Genomic DNA, 16,849 nt, shown 5'->3' with positions numbered 1-16,849 from the left:
GCCGCTCTAGCCGCGCGGTGGCGGCGCGGGGCGTGTCGGGAAGGCGGCGGGCTAGTGCCACCTTTGGTGGCGGCGGCGGCGGGAGCTATGGTGGGTGGCGAGGCCGCCGCCTCAGTGGAGGAGCTCGTTTCCGGGGTGCGGCAGGCGGCCGACTTCGCCGAGCAGTTCCGCTCCTACTCGGAGAGCGAGAAGCAATGGAAAGCGCGCATGGAGTTCATCCTGCGCCACCTGCCTGACTACCGAGACCCACCCGACGGCGGCGGCCGCCTGGACCAGCTGCTGTCCCTATCCATGGTCTGGGCCAACCACCTCTTCCTGGGTTGCAGGTGCGGACCCCCCGCCAGGCAGCTGACCCTGTCCCCATCTGCCGACCTTCAGTTTGGCCATACCCTGCCCCACGCTGAACGCGACCCAGCCTCCTACTGCCTTGGCTGATCCCCCTTTCCATTCCCTCGGGGAAGATGGATCTCTTCTCTGAACCCCGCTTTCCTCTGGTGAAGGAGTGGTTGTGATGACTGCCGCAGTTAAATGATGCAGAGTGCAGTGTAGGTGGGCTCGGAGGAGGATGTGTTGCTGTGGTCATTTTTTTATTCCTGTTTATTAGCCCAGAAGATTGCCTTTGCAGAGTGTGTTTGAAGTCATTAGTTCCTGTCACCCACGTGGCTAAAGTGCAGACAGAAACTGAGACTTTCCCCTCCCCCTCTAGGTGAAGACACCTAGCAAGAGGATGTGATATATCGCACCGTTGGTTGGTGGATTTCACCGCTAAGGCAGGATGTAATCTTTTCCTCCTCATTTTCCTCTTTGCTTTCCCTCTTAAGAAAGTAACGATTTCTTCTTGTTCCTGTCCCAAAGCCCCCTAAACCTTTTCGATCACACCAGGAGGGCAAGAGCCTGGCCCTGAGATTCCTGGCAAGGCATTCCCTTTACTCCACCGGGGAAAAGCACCAGGGTTTTTACATTCCCTTATGGTTTTTTATTTCATTTTCATTTTTTATTTTTTAACTTTTAAGGCAATCGTCCTTTATAACTGAGGCTGGCCTCCAGTTTTTATGTAGCCAAGGTAATGCTGGAACTCCATATACTGAGATTATGCATGCATCTCCAAGCTCCTATAGGCTTCTAGAGTTTCTTGAAGTTGTGTTAAGATAGGATAACCTGATTTTTGTATCCTCTAGCTGGTCACATGGCCCCTCCAGGACAAACTCCTTGGTTTGCTTTTGGGATTTTGTGCTAGGGATGAAGCCCAGGCCCTTGCAGATATCAAATAAGTACTCTACCACTGAGCTACTTCCAGCCCTGAGGGTACTTGGTTTCAGATCTTGGGATATTTGTTAGGACAAGATGTGGGGAAACTCTGCCAGACACACCCATCATGCACATATGCCCATCCTCCCTTCTGCCTTCTAGGTGCCCTCTAAAATCCTAGTGTACAGGAGCCAAGTTCAGACAAATAACAGAACTGAACAAAGGAATAAATGATGTTGTTTTCATTAGACCAATATTCTGTGTGTTTTAAAAATAACCAAATTTTTGGCCCTCAAATCTTGTCCATGAATATGCACTACCAGATGTATGGTGCTCCTGTTTTGTAATTTTTTTTAAGATTTATTTACTATGTATACAGTGTTCTGCCTGCATGTGTGTGTCTGCAGGTCAGAAGAGGCACCAGATCTCATTATAGATGGTTGTGAGCCACCATGTGGTTGCTGGGAATTGAACTCAGGACCTCTGGAAGAGCAGTCAGTGCTCTTAACCTCTGAGCCATCTCTCCAGCCCTAATTTTATTTATTTATTTACAGCTATTTAAAATTTTATATGTATGGGTGTTTTGTCTATACGTACGTCTGTACCACATGAGTACCTGATGATGGTGGATGCCAGAAGAGGGCATTGGACTCCCTGGGACTGGAGTTGCATATGATTGTGAGCCACCATGTAAATGCTAGGAATCGAAACTGAATCCTCTGGAAAAGCAGTAAGTGCTCTTAACTGCTCCTGTTTTTGTAATTAAAAAAAAAAAAACCAACTTTTTATTTTGTATGTATGGGTATATAACAGATATGTACCCAGTATCCTCAGACTCTAGAAAAGGGCATCAGATCTCTGAGAACCGAAATATAGCTATGTAGGAATTGAACCCAGGTCCTCTGCAAGAGCCTCAAGCGCTCCTAGCTGCTGAGCCATCTCTCCAGTCCCTGTTTTCATAATTCTTCAAACATCTGCTATACATCTGCTTGGCGTTCTTCAAGCTTCGTTCTGCACCCACAGGCAGGGGGAGCCACTTGTTAACCCTGTGCCCAACATGGTAGGTTCCCCTGCCTTAGCAAAGCAGTAACTTGCAGAACTTGATAGTGGTGTGTGTCTGTAGTCCCAGCTACTAAGAAGGCTAATGGGGGAGCCTTGCTTACACCTCAGATGGCATAGTGTGACCTCACAATGATCAAACAGGTCTGTAGTTTAGGAATTGCCTTGACACTTTCTTATTAACCCATGACAGTGTGTCTTCCCAGGGTTTTACCTTACTGCTTTTTATTGTGCAGTTACAATAAAGACCTTCTGGACAAGGTGATGGAAATGGCTGATGGGATTGAAGTGGAAGACCTGCCACAGTTTACAACCAGAAGTGAATTAATGAAAAAGGTAATGAGGAGAGATGACAGCCCCCTTTGACACTGGATCATGTTGTTTTTGAGCATTCTTGTTTCCTGCTCCACAGCCTTAAGCCTTTTTCATTATTGCCTCACAGTTGGTATAAACCTTTTCATAACTAGATAACAACTCAGCGTGATAAATTATGCATTGTCAGTGGAGTAACACACAGGCTCAGCCTCTGGTTTGTCTAGAACACATTTCTCTTGGTGTCAGGGATTGGACTCAGGTCCTTTATCTAGATAAACTGGGACTCAGTTAGGAGGATCCTCAAAAAACGATAGGCACTTTCCAGCTGTACTGCTCCTGACAGACTGAGGGAACGTAGCAGACTTTACACATCCGGGTTTATTGCTTTGCTGTTCACAGTAACCAGCCTCAGTGTCCATCACTAGACGAGTGGATACACACAGTGAAGTTCTGTGCAGCTGTGAAGAAAGATGAAATTGGATGTTCATGGATAGAAATGGAGATCATTTTATGTTGAGCAAAATAAGCTAGAATTCAGAAAGACAAGCATGATGTTTTCCCTCAGAGGTAAAATGTAGGTTTAAGTGCATCTATTACTTTCGTGTTAATGAGAATTGAACCTAGAGCTTTGTGTGTGTGCGAGGCAGGTGCTCCACCCCTGAGCTGTACAGACAGCTTTTCTTTTGACTTTCTCACACAGGGTCTGTCCAGGCTGACCTTGCCCTTTAGCCAGGCAGGCCTGGAGCTTCAATCCTCCTGCCTCTGCCTCCCTCGTGGCCTGGCCGCCAGGAACAGCTAGCTGGCGTATTCATTATTTATTCATTCATTCAGTTCTTTTTGTTTTGGTTTTGGTTTTTTGAGACTGGATCTTGCTCCACAGCCCTGGCTGGCCTGGAACCCAATGTGTACACCAGGCTGTTCTCAAACTTGGTATGATCCTCCTGCCTCGGCCTACCTAGTTCTGGGATTATAGGAATAAGCCCCCAGATTTGGCTTATTTTGCTTTTTTTTATTTTATATTTATTTATTTTATTTATTTGTTTATTTTTTTTGGTTTTTTGAGACAGGGTTTCTCTGTGTAGCTTTGTGCCTTTCCTGGAACTCGCTTTGGAGACGAGGCTGGCCTCGAACTCACAGAGATCCGCCTGCCTCTGCCTCCCGAGTGCTGGGATTAAAGGCGTGCACCACCACCGCCCAGCTTTTTTTTTTATTATTTTTAATCTTGCTTAGAGTGCTAAAGTTAGAAGTCCTTCGTTTTAGACTAATTCATACAGAGTATCTCTGCTTCAGCAGGTCAGGGCTGGACCAGACTAGTGTGGACGGTCTGACTTGCTGATAAGGAATGTGATGGGGTAATGTGATGTCCAGACACCACAGCTATGCTCTCCTCTTCAGGGCTTAGTCTTATGGCTGTGGCCTTGTACACAGTGAGCTTTGCCCTAGAGTCTTATGTCTGGATCATGGATCCCTGGGGCCAGGGAGAGGCAGAAGGAACTTTGGAGGATGGGGCTGTCTATCCCAGTTAAGTACCCCAGGACATTCGTTTTTCTCACATCTGCTTTGGACTCTTCAGGCAGTAGATTGCTGCCTTGTTTCCTAAAGTCCCTTTGGTATCTATCCAGGCCTTTTATATAACATTTCAAATTATTTATTTGGGTAGAGTATAAGATTGACTGCCGAGCATGATTCAGGAGATAGTGTAGCCATCTAGGAACCAAGAGTTCAGGACCTGCCACAATGCCACAGATGTATGTGGCTGCTGACCTGCTCTTCAGCCACCAGGTCTTCAGAGTTCCTTGCATTGAACTTGGTAAAGCCCCACTTGGTGGGGTACAGGTTTTCTGGCAGCTAGTGAACTTGACCTTGATCTTATGCAGTGCTCCCACCACATGTTCCTTGTTCTTAACTTAGTGCAGAGGGACATGATGACCTAGCCAGTGTGAACCCAGGCCACTGTGTCCTGGGGCTTCCCAGAGGCATCTCAAGTATCTGTCTGGAGCCTGGAAGCCCCAACACAGAACAGCAAGTCAGCATCTTGTGGATACGGGTAATGTGGAAAGGGTGGACTCATGCTCACATGTGAAAGCCATGTTTGTACAAACACACTTGACACTTGGACTCCAGGGCTTTGAAGGAGACAGTGTGTGGAATTTTGTCAGTCTTAGGCCTGTGAGATGGTTCAGCAGATAAAGGTGTTTGCTGGCAAGCTTGATGACCTGAGTTCAATACCCAGAACCCACATGGTGGAAGGAGAGAACTGACTCCTGAAAGTTGTCTGCTAACCTCCACGCATGTGCTGTGGCCTGTACACATACATGAGCACACACTTGGAAACAAATAATAACAGTGTAAACTAAACAAGAGATTCTTCTAGGAGGCTGGGGATGTGGCTCAGTGGTAGAGTGCTTGCCTAGGTTTGGTACTCTCTAGTAACCCCAACAAAACAAAAACTTGTGTAGATAAGGCCCTCCTGAGACAAGTCATCTGTACACTGACTGGTTTGCATACTATTAAAGCCGTCCCTGAGAGTCCTCTGCAGAGAACCCGGGGTCTTCCAAGTAGTGTGTCCTTCAGTTCATGTCAGAGGAAGCTGAGGAGTAGTAGGCCAGAGATCCAAAAGCCCCATCATTGTCAGCCAGAATCGATCCTTAGCTCTAAAATTAGAGGTAGCTGGCTTTTAGAGTTAGCTGGCATGTAGAATTGAGTCACACAGCATCGTTGGCACCTTGGGGCCAGACAAGATCATGACTTAGACATAAGCTCTCTGGAGTAAAGTTTTACAAATACATTTTGCCCTCCTGCAGCTTTTGGGCAGGTGTATGTCTGTCTGTCCAACTCTCTTTCTTTAGTCTGAGGAATGAGTGTGACAGACAGGATTTGCTCAGCAGTTGGAGTGTGCTGTTTTCTGAAAGAGGGGCATTTGGTACAAGTATAGTGAGCAAATGCCTTGGCCATCTAAATACCATCCCAGGATTCACCTGCAGCCTGCAGCCCCTGTCACTGAGGTGTCAGGTGTGGTAGCCACGCCTTAAGTCCCAGCACTCTGAAGGCAGAGGCAGGTAGATCTCTGTGAGTTTGACGTGGGGTTGGTCTATATATCTAGTTCCAGGTCAGCTAGGGCTACATAGACCCTGTCTCAAAAGAAGTAAAACCAAACCAAGAATGATGGACAAAGAAGCCGTCATTGTTGGTTCACAGCAGAAGTTGTTAGCATCACAATGTGGTTCTTCTCCTGAGAACATCTGTATCCCATGAGGAAAGACAGCAGTGTGAAAGTGACCATAGGTAACAATGGGAAAATCATGTCACGAGGTTCTTCTGGGTTCTGTGCAGTCCTGGCCAGCTCTGAGGCCGTGTTTTCATGAAAGCCATAACCAGACATGAGGGTCAACACCTTTAACCCCAGCACTCCAGAGTTAGAGGTGAGAAGGTCAGGGGCTCACAGTCATCGCTGACTACAAAGCCAGCTGGAGACAAGCCTGGGCTGTGTAGATCCTGTTAAGGGAGAGGGAGAAGGAAGAAGAACTAGATCCGACCCTGTGGGCCGATCTTGTCCTGAGTCCAGGACAGGTGGATCACCTGACAGCACTGTGTGGAAAAACAGTAGCCTGGGTCTGTCCACTTGAAAATCTGATCGAGGGGCTGGAGAGATGGCTCAGTGGTTAAGAGCACTGGTTGCTCTTCCAGAGGACCTGGGTTCAATTCCCAGCACCCACATGGTGGCTCACAATCTTTTGTAACCCTAATCCCAGGGTATCTAACTCCCTCTCCTGGCACCTCCTCAGGCATACACATGGTGCACAGATAGGCAACACCTATATCCATGAAATACATAATGTTTAAAAAGAAAGCCTGAGTGAGATGGCTCAGTGAGTCTCCCCTGGACTGCAGGTCGTTTCTTTGGTCATACTGCGTTCTCCTGAGAAGAGAAAGACTGGTGTTTTATCTTTGCTGAGGATTTTTGGCTTAGCTAGAAAATAGGTCATACCTTGAAATCTCTGATTACTAAAAAGACTTTGTTGCTTCCCTCACGCTGCTCAGTGTTAAGGGAATCCATTCAAACACAGGGTGACAGTCAGTGATTTAGCCACACGCTCCTTGAAAGTTTTCTGAAGCTAAGTTTAAATTTACCACGAGTGTTAGAGAGCACCCGGAAGGAATCTGGGCTCCAGGTCACCAGTTTGCAGACTCACTTTTACAGTTTCTAATCATGTGAACTCCAGAAATATATAACCTTCACATCTCCTAAGTGCCCTGACTCAGTGTGGAGCGCTGCAAATCACCCACCTGAATCCGGCCGTGTTGGCTTTAGAACAGTGAGTGTCCGAGAGCAGAGGCCAGTGAAAGGAGTAGCACTTTAAGTATTTCCGTTATCACTTTAAATCATGAACACTTATAGACGGCAAGCCACAAGTCAGGGAAGTGAGGTTCTGGTTTCCAAATGGATCATGCGGTCAGTGTTTAGCTGCATATTCTTATGTAGTAAAATATTAATAATTTCTGAGTAGACTTGCCATCTGGGTCGAACATAAATATTCCATTACTGCTTTATTTGAATGTGTGAAAATAAACTTGATTCATGGGACTCGATGGCTGTGTAACTTCTTCTTCTCTCTTTTCCCCAGCATCAGAGCTAAGGTCACATTGCCACCCCTAGGGACAGGCTTAGAAAGGAGGCCGGGGTGGAGGTGACTGAACCGTGGCAGCTCTTGAATTCCTGGTGTTTGCATCATAGAAGCAGCTGGAATGGAAAGGGATGTGACCACAAGGGCTCCAAAGACATCTTGGTTCTTCCAGAAGCTGTTGCTGTAAAAATACATATGCATATTTATGTATTTATAAATGGCGAACTCTCCGAAATTTCATCAGCTTCGTCCAAGCCAAGACTTTGTTTGAAATGCCTTTTATGTTGTTATAATAATGACAGGTGATGACTTTTATAATTTGATTTTTTTAGCAGAGTACCTTTAAATGTAATTCTGGTTTTTGCCCTACCCCCACCCATTTTTGCCCTGAGGTAAACCAGATTCTCCTTATTTCTATCTGAACCCACTCTATACTTGTACCTCACTGCCGATGCCCTGTGCGCTAACCAACTGCGTCACCAGAGCACCCTCACTGCTGGACACTCAGATCTTTGTGTAGGAAATGGGAGTCATGCTACAGGCCTGAAGTAGCCGAGCTAGCTCATAGGAAGGAGGAAGCTCACACGAAATCATCTGGCCTCATTGTACAGTTCACTGAGGGCCAGAGATGTAGCTCAGTGGGAGAGTGCTTGCTTAGTATCTTGAGATCCTGGGCTTGGTCCCCAGTATTGCAGAGAGAGAGCTAGCTAGTCAGATGACAAATGCCTGGAAGTTTATACAGCTTTGTTCAGCCGGCTAGCTGATTTCTAGACTCTAGGTCTCCTAGGCTGCTCACATGCTTGCATTCTCTTTGTTTCTAGAAAGCTTTCAGACTTGAACTACCTTGCACATCGCCTCTAGATTGTAGTGCAGTCTTGCTTTGCTCTGAGATGTATTGATATTCCTTCCACCTGACAGCTGATCCGTCTGTTCTGAACCCCCTTCCAGTTCCTTCTACTTAGTCTCTCCGACAGGTAAATGCCCAAACTGTGGGCAGCAGTGGAACAGTACCACAGCAGGACTTATCAATGGCAGGCCCATTATGGTCAGTAAGACAGTGGGGTCTGCTTTGGCTTTATCTTCTGGATACAGGAAATTAGACACCCAGAAGCTGGGGCCAGTGGTATCTGGTGTCAGAGCAGTGGGACAACATTCTTGGTGGCTTGAGATGAAGGCCACATCTTTGTGTAGTTCCTAACTCCAGTCCCCAGTGACCAGGATAGATCAGGAGTCAAGATCATTGATCTGCAACCTTGGACAAACTCCCCCAGGCAATGGAGGTCAGGTCGCCAGTTACAGAGGCCTTGGCAAGGTAGTGACTGATAGAGCTGAGCTCTGTACTCACTGAGACTTAGCTTTGTCTCCTCCTCAAGTGCATCCTTGCCCTCTTCCATTCTAATCATTTGTCAGATTTGTGAGGCTTAAAACAAAATGAACAATTGTGATGGTTCACTTTAAAATGCACTTCCCGTAGCTTGGTGATTTATTTTCTGTGTACAACCCCCAATAAAACAGCTTTTCCTTAAATGAAGCTTGAGTTGTATGATTTCGTCCTGTGCCCCTTCAGTTTCCTGACTTACATGTAGGTAGGTGGACAGCCAGGATCTGGGAAGTGGAGCTGGCTTGCAGGCATGAAGTTGGGGGCCAGCATAGCACAATTCTGTCACCTTGCATTCTCTGTTCCTCCCTCCAGCCTTCTCTTTTTTTCTTTTCTTTGTTTTTGGTGCTGATGATCAAACCTAGAGCCTCTACATGCAAGGCAAGGGCTCCATCATTGAGCTAAATCCCCAGGCCCCCCAGGTTAAGTTTTCTGATTATAGTGAGTTTTCTCCATTTTCTCAGTTAGGCTGCCTGCCTTCTGCTTTATTTTTACCACCCATTGGCTGACTCACCTATAAAATTAACCAGTATTTTATTCTTTATGTATTTCTTCCCAAACTTGAAGTGAGAATGTGTGAGCTCGTACAGAGCATGCCCAGGAGAGGACTTTCCCTGAGAGTATGTATCAGGCCATGGGAAGTGAGCACCAAAGCTTGAGAGGTGTTCAGGTTGGTCATGCTGCACCCAGGAAGCTGCTCTCTCCAATATGCCAGAGAAGCCTGGGGCGCAGCGCAGGCTGGACGTGTGGCTCAGTAGTGGAAGCCCTGGGTGTGAGCCCTAACACCTCATAAACTGGATATGGCGGTGCATCCCTGTAGTCTTGGCACCAGTGCAGGCCATTCTCAGCTGATACTGAGTTCAAGGCTAGCCTGGGCTACATGTGACCTTGTCTTAAAAAAAAAAAAAAGAGTCTACCTGATGATGTTGTTAAAGGTAAGGATTCCCTCTGAGCTTTTCTAGGATCCATGTGGACTACTGGCGCACCTGTCTGAGCAATGGCAGAAATAACTGCCTACCAGCGAATTCTTTGCAATGTGTAGTAAAATGTTGCCCTAGCTGAAGCTACACTCCCGCGCTGCCCACTTGAGCTCTGAAGGATCGTCTGGACATTAGTCATGGTGGCACCAATCATGGAGATTCAGCCTGCTGTCTGAGGCTTGTGTGCTTCATGAAACCCAGGCATGGCTCTTGCTCTTGACATGTTTAGTGATGCCAGTTACTTTGGGAGAGTACACAGGGATCTTGAGAAACGACGATTTCAGAACTTACAAACCAGACTCAAGTCATAGAGAAATTGCTTCCCTCAACAAATGCTGAGTGCTCAGTTAAAAAAGGACCCTCTTCCTTGTGTGTATGTGTGCGTGTGAGAAATGAACTTCCAAGTTCATTCTTCCTTTCTGAACGATCATACTCTTGGGCCAGGTGGAGGCAAGGTGGCTGCCAGCAGCTGGGCAGTCTGTGGCATGTGCTCGTCAGTGATGGAGGGGACCTCCACTGCGTCATCTGATCAGATTCAGAGTCAGGCAGAACCACAGACTAGAAACTAATGAGGAGTCTGCTGCTCCTGTGGATTTGTGCTCCTTTGTCCTAGAAATGAGCATGCGAGCCAGACAGGGATGCCTCTAAATACAACCCCATCAGCTCTTCTGCTATCCCAGCCTTGGTAGGCTAAGGCTTAAAAAAATCCTTCACTGTGGCCTTCCAATCTCATTTGCCTGGAGGGAGGTCACTGTTGCCACTGTTAGGGGTTTAAGACCCATTTCAGGTTTAAAATTATTATTATTATTATTTGTCTTTCGAGACAGGGTTTCTCCATGTAGACCTGGCTGGCCTGGAACTCACTATGTAGACCAGGCTGGCCTCCAATTCACAGAGATCTGCCTGCCTCTGCTTCCCAGGTGCTGGGATTAAAGGCATGTGCCACTACTGCCTGGCTTAATTTTTTTTTTAATTTTGTGTGTATGGATATTTTGTCTGTATGTATGTCTGTGTACCACTTGCATGCCTGATGCTCTTGGAGGTCAGAAGAGGGTGTTGGATCCTTGGATCCAATCTCCTGGAACTGGAGTTACAGACAGGTGTTAGCCGCCATGTGGGTGCTGGGAATTGAACCCAGGTCCTCTGGAAGAGCAGCCAGTGCTCTTAAACACTGAGCCAGCCTTGGTTTAATAAAGGAGTAATTAGAGGTCACCCTTGCACTATGTGGGGTTGGTGACTTAGCAGCTTTGCTGTTCAAATTGACATCCAATGTATTAATCTTGGGCTGTGTCCTCTTCACTCTGACCATTTTTGTTTGAGTCTTTGCTCTATAGCCCTGGCTGGCCTGGTGCTCCACCTGCCTCAGCCTCCCACGTGGTTAGGGTGACACATGGGATTCATCAGAGGTTCGTTCAGCTGTCCACAGTGAGTGTGACTGTAGACACTTCCCATTGGCAGTACCCTTGGTGGAGGCATCTGCCAAGTAGGACTCCCCTTAGTAGAGGGTTCTGGGGAAACCAGTGTCCGCACAGGCCTGGCATGAGTGTATCTCTGCTTCTGTCCTGTCCTAGGTTTCCATGGAGGCCAAGCTGCAACATGTTGGAACCAAAGCTTTTGACAAACTTGGGCTCGCACAAAAGAAAAACAAGTTTCCACAGGAGCCCTGCTCTCCCACCCCCACCGAAGGGCTACAAGAGGAAGGACTTTTCTCTGGAGTGGGAGTAGACCAGCCTCAGACACTTGAGGCTGACAGATGGTGGGAGGTACTGAGCAACAGGCCAACCACCAAATACAAACCCTCCAAAGTGGCAGGTCTTAGCTAAAGTACTGGTCCCCAGCTCCAAACCCTGGGTGTCCTGGGACCTGATAGCTCTGGGTCTAGGAGCTAGAGCTCCTGTGGTGTGTCAGCATGCTCCTGCCCTGCGCTGTGTGCACAGCCTGTGACAGGAGGGCTGTCCCACACAGTCCTGCAAAACACCAGATTTCCCTTTGGGGTGATATGTCGTTCCTGCTGTAACAAATAAGACTTGCCTGAAGATCAGAGGGCAAGGCTGGCCAGTAGTTCACCACAGAGGCCAGGCAGTGGTGGCACACACCTTTAATCCCAGCACTTGGGATCTCTCTCTCTCTCTCTCTCCTCTCTCCTCTCTCCTCTCTCTCCTCTCTCCTCTCTCCTCTCTCCTCTCTCCTCTCTCCTCTCTCCTCTCTCCTCTCTCCTCCTCTCTCTCTCCTCTCTCTTCTCTCTCTCTCTCTCTCTCTCTCTCTCTCTCTCTCTCTCTCTCTCTCTCTCTCTCTCTTATGGTGGCTGGAGCGACAGCCATGGGTGCTGGGAACCAAACTCCTATATTTTTGGTTGTGAGCCTGACCTTTAATGGCTGAGCCATCTCTCCAGCTCCCAGTACTTGGGAGGCACATGCCTTTAATCCCAGCACTAGGGAGGTTGAGATAGGAAGTGATATGGCTGGGCGGAGAAAGGAATGTAAGGTGGGAGGAGACAGGAACTCAGTCCTTTCGGCTGAGGAGTTGGTGAGGTGAGAAGTCTCTCTAGTGGCTGGCTCTTTTATTGTTCTTTCAGCATTTACCCCGATACCTGGCTCCGGATTTTTATTAAGACTAATTAGGATTCGTGCTACACCTGGCTAGAGTTCTGGGCTGACCCTACTTCTGCTTAAACCATAGTTTTTCAGCATCTCAGGTGCTAAGTCGGTGATTTGTGTACCATCTACTTTATTTATCTTTATAACTTGTTAAATTCTGTTGATGTTGTATTGAGATAGAGCCCCACTATGTAGACCAGGCTGGCCTCATAGAGATCTGTCTGCCTCTGCCTCCTGAGTGCTGGAATTAAGTGTGCACCTTGGACCCCAAAGATCCTCTGTCGTCTTCTAGGCTTCCTGTCCAGCCAAGTCTGTGCCTGCAGAGGCCAGCTGCAAAGCAATCGATCCTCATTTTCCTTTGGTATACCAGATCCTTGATGCTGATGGTGGCTACTTTTCAAGTTGCCCTGAGTTCATCCCCAGCAGTGGGTAAGCCAGGTGTGGTGGTGCACACCTACAATACTAGCACTTAGGAGAGGGAGGCAAGAGGATCAGGCATTTTTATTTTTTTAAGATTTTATTTATTATGCATGCAGTGTTTATTATGTATACAGCACGTCTGCCTGCACACCAGAAGAGGGCACCAGATCTCATTACAGATGGTTGTGAGCCACCATGTGGTTGCTGAGAATTGAACTTAGGACCATTGGAAGATCAGCCAGATGCTCTTAACCGCTGAGCCATCTCTCCAGCCCCAGGATCAGGCATTTAAGGTCATCCTTGACTGTATACCAAGTTCAAGGCCAGTCTGGGCTAAGACTATCTCAAAAAACAACAAAAAGTGGAGCCGGAGGGATGGCTCAGTGGTTAAGAGCACTGGCTGCTCTTCCAGAGGTCCTGAGTTCAATTCCCAGCACTCACATGGTGGTTAACAACTGTCTGTAACTCCAGTTGAAGGGGCTCTGATAATGCCCTCTTTTGGCTTCTGTAGGCATCAGGCACGCAAGTATTACAAAGACATCTATGCAGGCAAAATACCCATACATGTAAAAACAGCCATGTAGCTCATCATGATGGCACTTGGAAGTTTGAGGCAGGAGGATTCTAAGTCTGAGGCTATCCTGGACTACAGAGTTCTAGGTTTGCCTGGACTGTAGGAGACTGTTTCTAGCACACACACCCAAATAAATGTGTGATGACAAAGCCAGGAGTGAGCATCAGTGTTGACCTTGCAGGTGCTGCTGCCTTGCAGAGGACCCCAGGGAAGAGGCCTCCCACTAAAGGAAACCTTTCAGTTCCCATTCTGCCTGACACCTCATCTTTGTGTGTATACAAGGGGGCATTTCCAGAACGAAGGCCTGCCACAGCACAGTAGGATGACAGTTTTTCTTTTCTTTCTTTTATTTTTTTTCTTTTCTAAGTTTTTAGTTTTGGAGATAGGGTTTCTTTGTGTAGCTCTGGCTGTCCTGGAACTTGCTCTGCAAACCAGACTGGCCTCGAACTCACAGAGCTCTGCCTGCCTCTGCCTCCCGAAATGACAGCTTTTCTTGATACAAGCATGTAGCTGAAGCTGGTGATCGGCTAGCCTCTCCAGAGGCCTCCATTGTCTCTGGTGGTGTGTAAGTTATCAGGTCAAGCAAAACGCATCTTTTTCTACAGAAAGGGAGAGTAACTCTCAGGCTTGGAATGAGGTGGTAGGTAGGTGAGGGCTTTCCTGTTTCTGGTTTTCTCTGAACCAAATTAGAGACATTTATGTTAGAAAATTCCAAATTCTGTTTTCTAAAAATGTCTTTGTGTGGACCAGCTAGAGCTTCAAGCCTCTTTATTTGACACTCTTTAGAAGTGCCACTGTGCCAATTCAGCTGGTGGGCAGTGGTATTCTTGGCAAAGGATCTTGCTTGTAAAGGGGCAACTTTCTCCTCTGGGCTTCAGAAAGGCAGCAGCTGTAGGGAAGCCCTTGCTCTGAAGAGTTCTGCTGAAAGAGCAATGCCTATCCCAGCAGCTTTCAAGACATGGTGAAGTCCTTCTCAGGTTCTACGGATGGTGGCTAACGACTTCACAGACACTCCGGTCTGCTTTACGTTTCCAGCCCAACCACATTTTAGGGCTTGACTTCCATCTGAGCTAAGCAGCGTAGTGTGTGTAGGCTGCTGGGGACCAAACCCAGATCCTTAGACTAGCTACAGCGGGTGCTGCTCTACCGCCGACCCACACACCCAGCCCACAGTGTTGGTTTGTAACCCTCACTCTGTAAATTCTTTCTCTGGTAAGCTTGGCTATCTGCTCTTGGCAAGTCACTGTCAGATAAGTGCCATGTGGCCAGAGTGTTAGCTATGTAATAAATGGCAGTTAAGTCCTCCACAGGCAAGTTCCTCAACCAGGTCTGAACCTTCTAGATACCAAAGAGGACGCCTGGAGCTAATGATGAGCTGTGTGTGGACTGCTGGAGCATTTAATGATGAGCTGTGTGTGGACTGCTGACATACCCATTTGTAAAGGAATCAGGCCATTCATCTTTTTGACCCAACTAAAAAATTCCCTAGCCTTCGTATGAGCAGAAGAAACATTAAAACCTCAAGACTTTACTAAGATTATTTTTCTAAGACTTTACTAAGATTATTCTAAGTTATCATAATGATGTGAAGGATTTACTAAAAATGGCACATGTATTCAATCATCTCTTCTTTCCTCAAACGATAGAGGAAAGGCCAGTCCTTTCAGTCAAAGGACTTCTGGTATCTTTGCTTTGTCATATACTGGGACAGAAAATAATCTCTATTGGGTAACAGCTCCTTTCCTCCCTAACTAGATGGGAACTAAGCATAACCCTGGCACAAGTCTCTCTCCTGACAATTTTGCACTTCAACAGCTTGAACTACTAGATTTCTGTTTACACATTTAACCCATACGGCACATCCCATGGCTGGACACAATAGGAAGAACTGTGATCCACAGTCTACTCCCAAAACTAGGAAAATTGAAACATCAAACCATCCTGGGGCTAGACAATCCAGCTGACAGAACACTTGCCTAGTGTGCCTGAGGCCATTATGTGTAGTCTGGCTATAGCCTCAAATTCATGGTAATGCTCCTGCTTTGGCCTCCCAAATACTGAGCTATAGACATGAACCATACCACACATGTATTATACCCACATTCTTTTAAAATCTTCACGTGTGTATGTGTCCATGAGTGCTGGTGCCCACGGGTCAGAAGCTTCAGGTCCCCTGCAAGAGCAGTGTGTGATCTTAACACTGGCCATCTCTCCAGCCTCCAGTGTTATTTCCACGACTAGCCAATAGGAACTGGGTGTGCAGCTCATCAGTATTAGTGCTTATCTGGCACTCACAATGACCTTAGTTCAATCCTCAGTTCCACCAGAAAACAATACACTGAGTAGGTAGGTACTCTGTTTACTGAGCACAAAACAGACCATTAGTAATCAGAGCATCACTCTTAGCTTTCTTCATCACTTTCCAGTTTAAAATCAGTCCTCAAAGACCTTAAATTACACTGATTTTTGTGTTTGTGTGTATGAAAGCACTTACCATGTACGGTTAGAGGTCAGAGGACAACTCATGGGGTCCCTGAGATCGGACTCTGGCCGTCAGGTGTCAAGTACCTTCACCTGCTGAGTCATCTCAGCCACTGGAGTTACTTACACTAATGGAACCATTTTGTTGTGAAGGGCTAGGCTTCAGGAGCTCAACTCAGGGGTATTTCCTGGAGGAGGGAAATGGTTTATTGAGAAACTGGGAAATGGTTTATTGAGAAACTGGTCCTTTATATAGAGACCAGGGAAGTTTCTATATCCAGACTTTTTAACATGGGGTATGTGTGTGAAGGTGGGAAACGAGGACAAAGAGAACTTGCCCACTGGATAGTCCCTGTGTAGCTCTCTATCAGGCAAAGTATTTCTCCACAAGTGAAATTCCCCTGAATATTACTTAATGGTCCCAGGGTCAAACTACTCCAAGGCCAGCTAATTTCCAACTGGTTGACCCGAGTGAGACACCTCGTTTGTGTGTACTTAGTTGCCTGATCTGTACAGAAACGAAGTACTGGCAACAGTGCCGTGTGGGTAGCTCTCTGCCAGCCATCACTGAGGAACTACATCACAAGCACGTCTAAACCCCAAAGTAAATCTACCTCAATTACTTCTAGCTTCTTGCAATACAAATGTAGAGAGTAAAAACAAACATTTTAAAAAATTTTTATTTTATGTGCATTGGTGTTTTGCCTGCATGTATGTATGTCTGTGTCAGATCTTGGAGTTACAGACAGTTGTGAGCTGCCATGTGGGTGCTGGGAATTGAACCCAGGTCCTCTGGAAGAGCAGTCAGTGCTCTTAACCCATCTCTCCAGCCCCCAAATGAACATTTTTGTATGGTAAAAACTTATCAGCCAGGCCATGGCAGCACATGCCTTTGATCCCAGGACTCGGGAGGTAGAGGCAGGTGCATCTCTGTGAGTTTGAGGCCAGCCTGGTCTACAGAGTAGGTTCCAGGACAGGCTCCAATGCTACACAGAGAAACCCTGTCTCAGAAAAACCAAAAACCGAAAGAGAATAAATCTGGTGCTGACACAGTATCCAGGAGAGTCTTTAGCTAAATAGGAGAGTGCCTCACAGGTATTGCTTATTTACTGTCCAGGTCACTGGAGGGAAAGAATTTGTTTTAGAGCTAAACAGAAGTATCACACATGGGT

General features: G+C 46.9%; 1 protein-coding gene across 1 annotated transcript; it reads left to right on the top strand.

Annotated features, from left to right (window-relative positions):
- Positions 1–20: 20 nt before the first annotated feature.
- Positions 21–8,778, top strand: Cdkn2aipnl (CDKN2A interacting protein N-terminal like). Its single transcript, XM_052757917.1, has 3 exons — positions 21–326; positions 2,544–2,643; positions 7,248–8,778. The coding sequence occupies exons 1-3, from the start codon at positions 88–90 to the stop codon at positions 7,257–7,259; spliced, it is 351 nt and encodes a 116-aa protein (XP_052613877.1). The 5' UTR covers positions 21–87; the 3' UTR covers positions 7,260–8,778.
- Positions 8,779–16,849: the final 8,071 nt, after the last annotated feature.

This window comes from Peromyscus californicus, unplaced genomic scaffold (assembly GCF_007827085.1).
Source record: "Peromyscus californicus insignis strain IS unplaced genomic scaffold, ASM782708v3 Scaffold_3__1_contigs__length_106647218, whole genome shotgun sequence".
Taxonomy (NCBI): domain Eukaryota; kingdom Metazoa; phylum Chordata; class Mammalia; order Rodentia; family Cricetidae; genus Peromyscus; species Peromyscus californicus.
Note: the sequence above shows the minus strand (reverse complement) of the source record. Positions and strands in the feature narration are given on the sequence as shown.

Coding starts and splice junctions, on each gene's coding strand:
- Cdkn2aipnl (XM_052757917.1), top strand. CDS start 88: ATGGTGGGTGGCGAGGCCGCCGCCTCAGTGGAGGAGCTCGTTTCCGGG. Junction 327..2,543: donor CACCTCTTCCTGGGTTGCAG/GTGCGGACCCCC, acceptor TTTATTGTGCAG/TTACAATAAAGACCTTCTGG.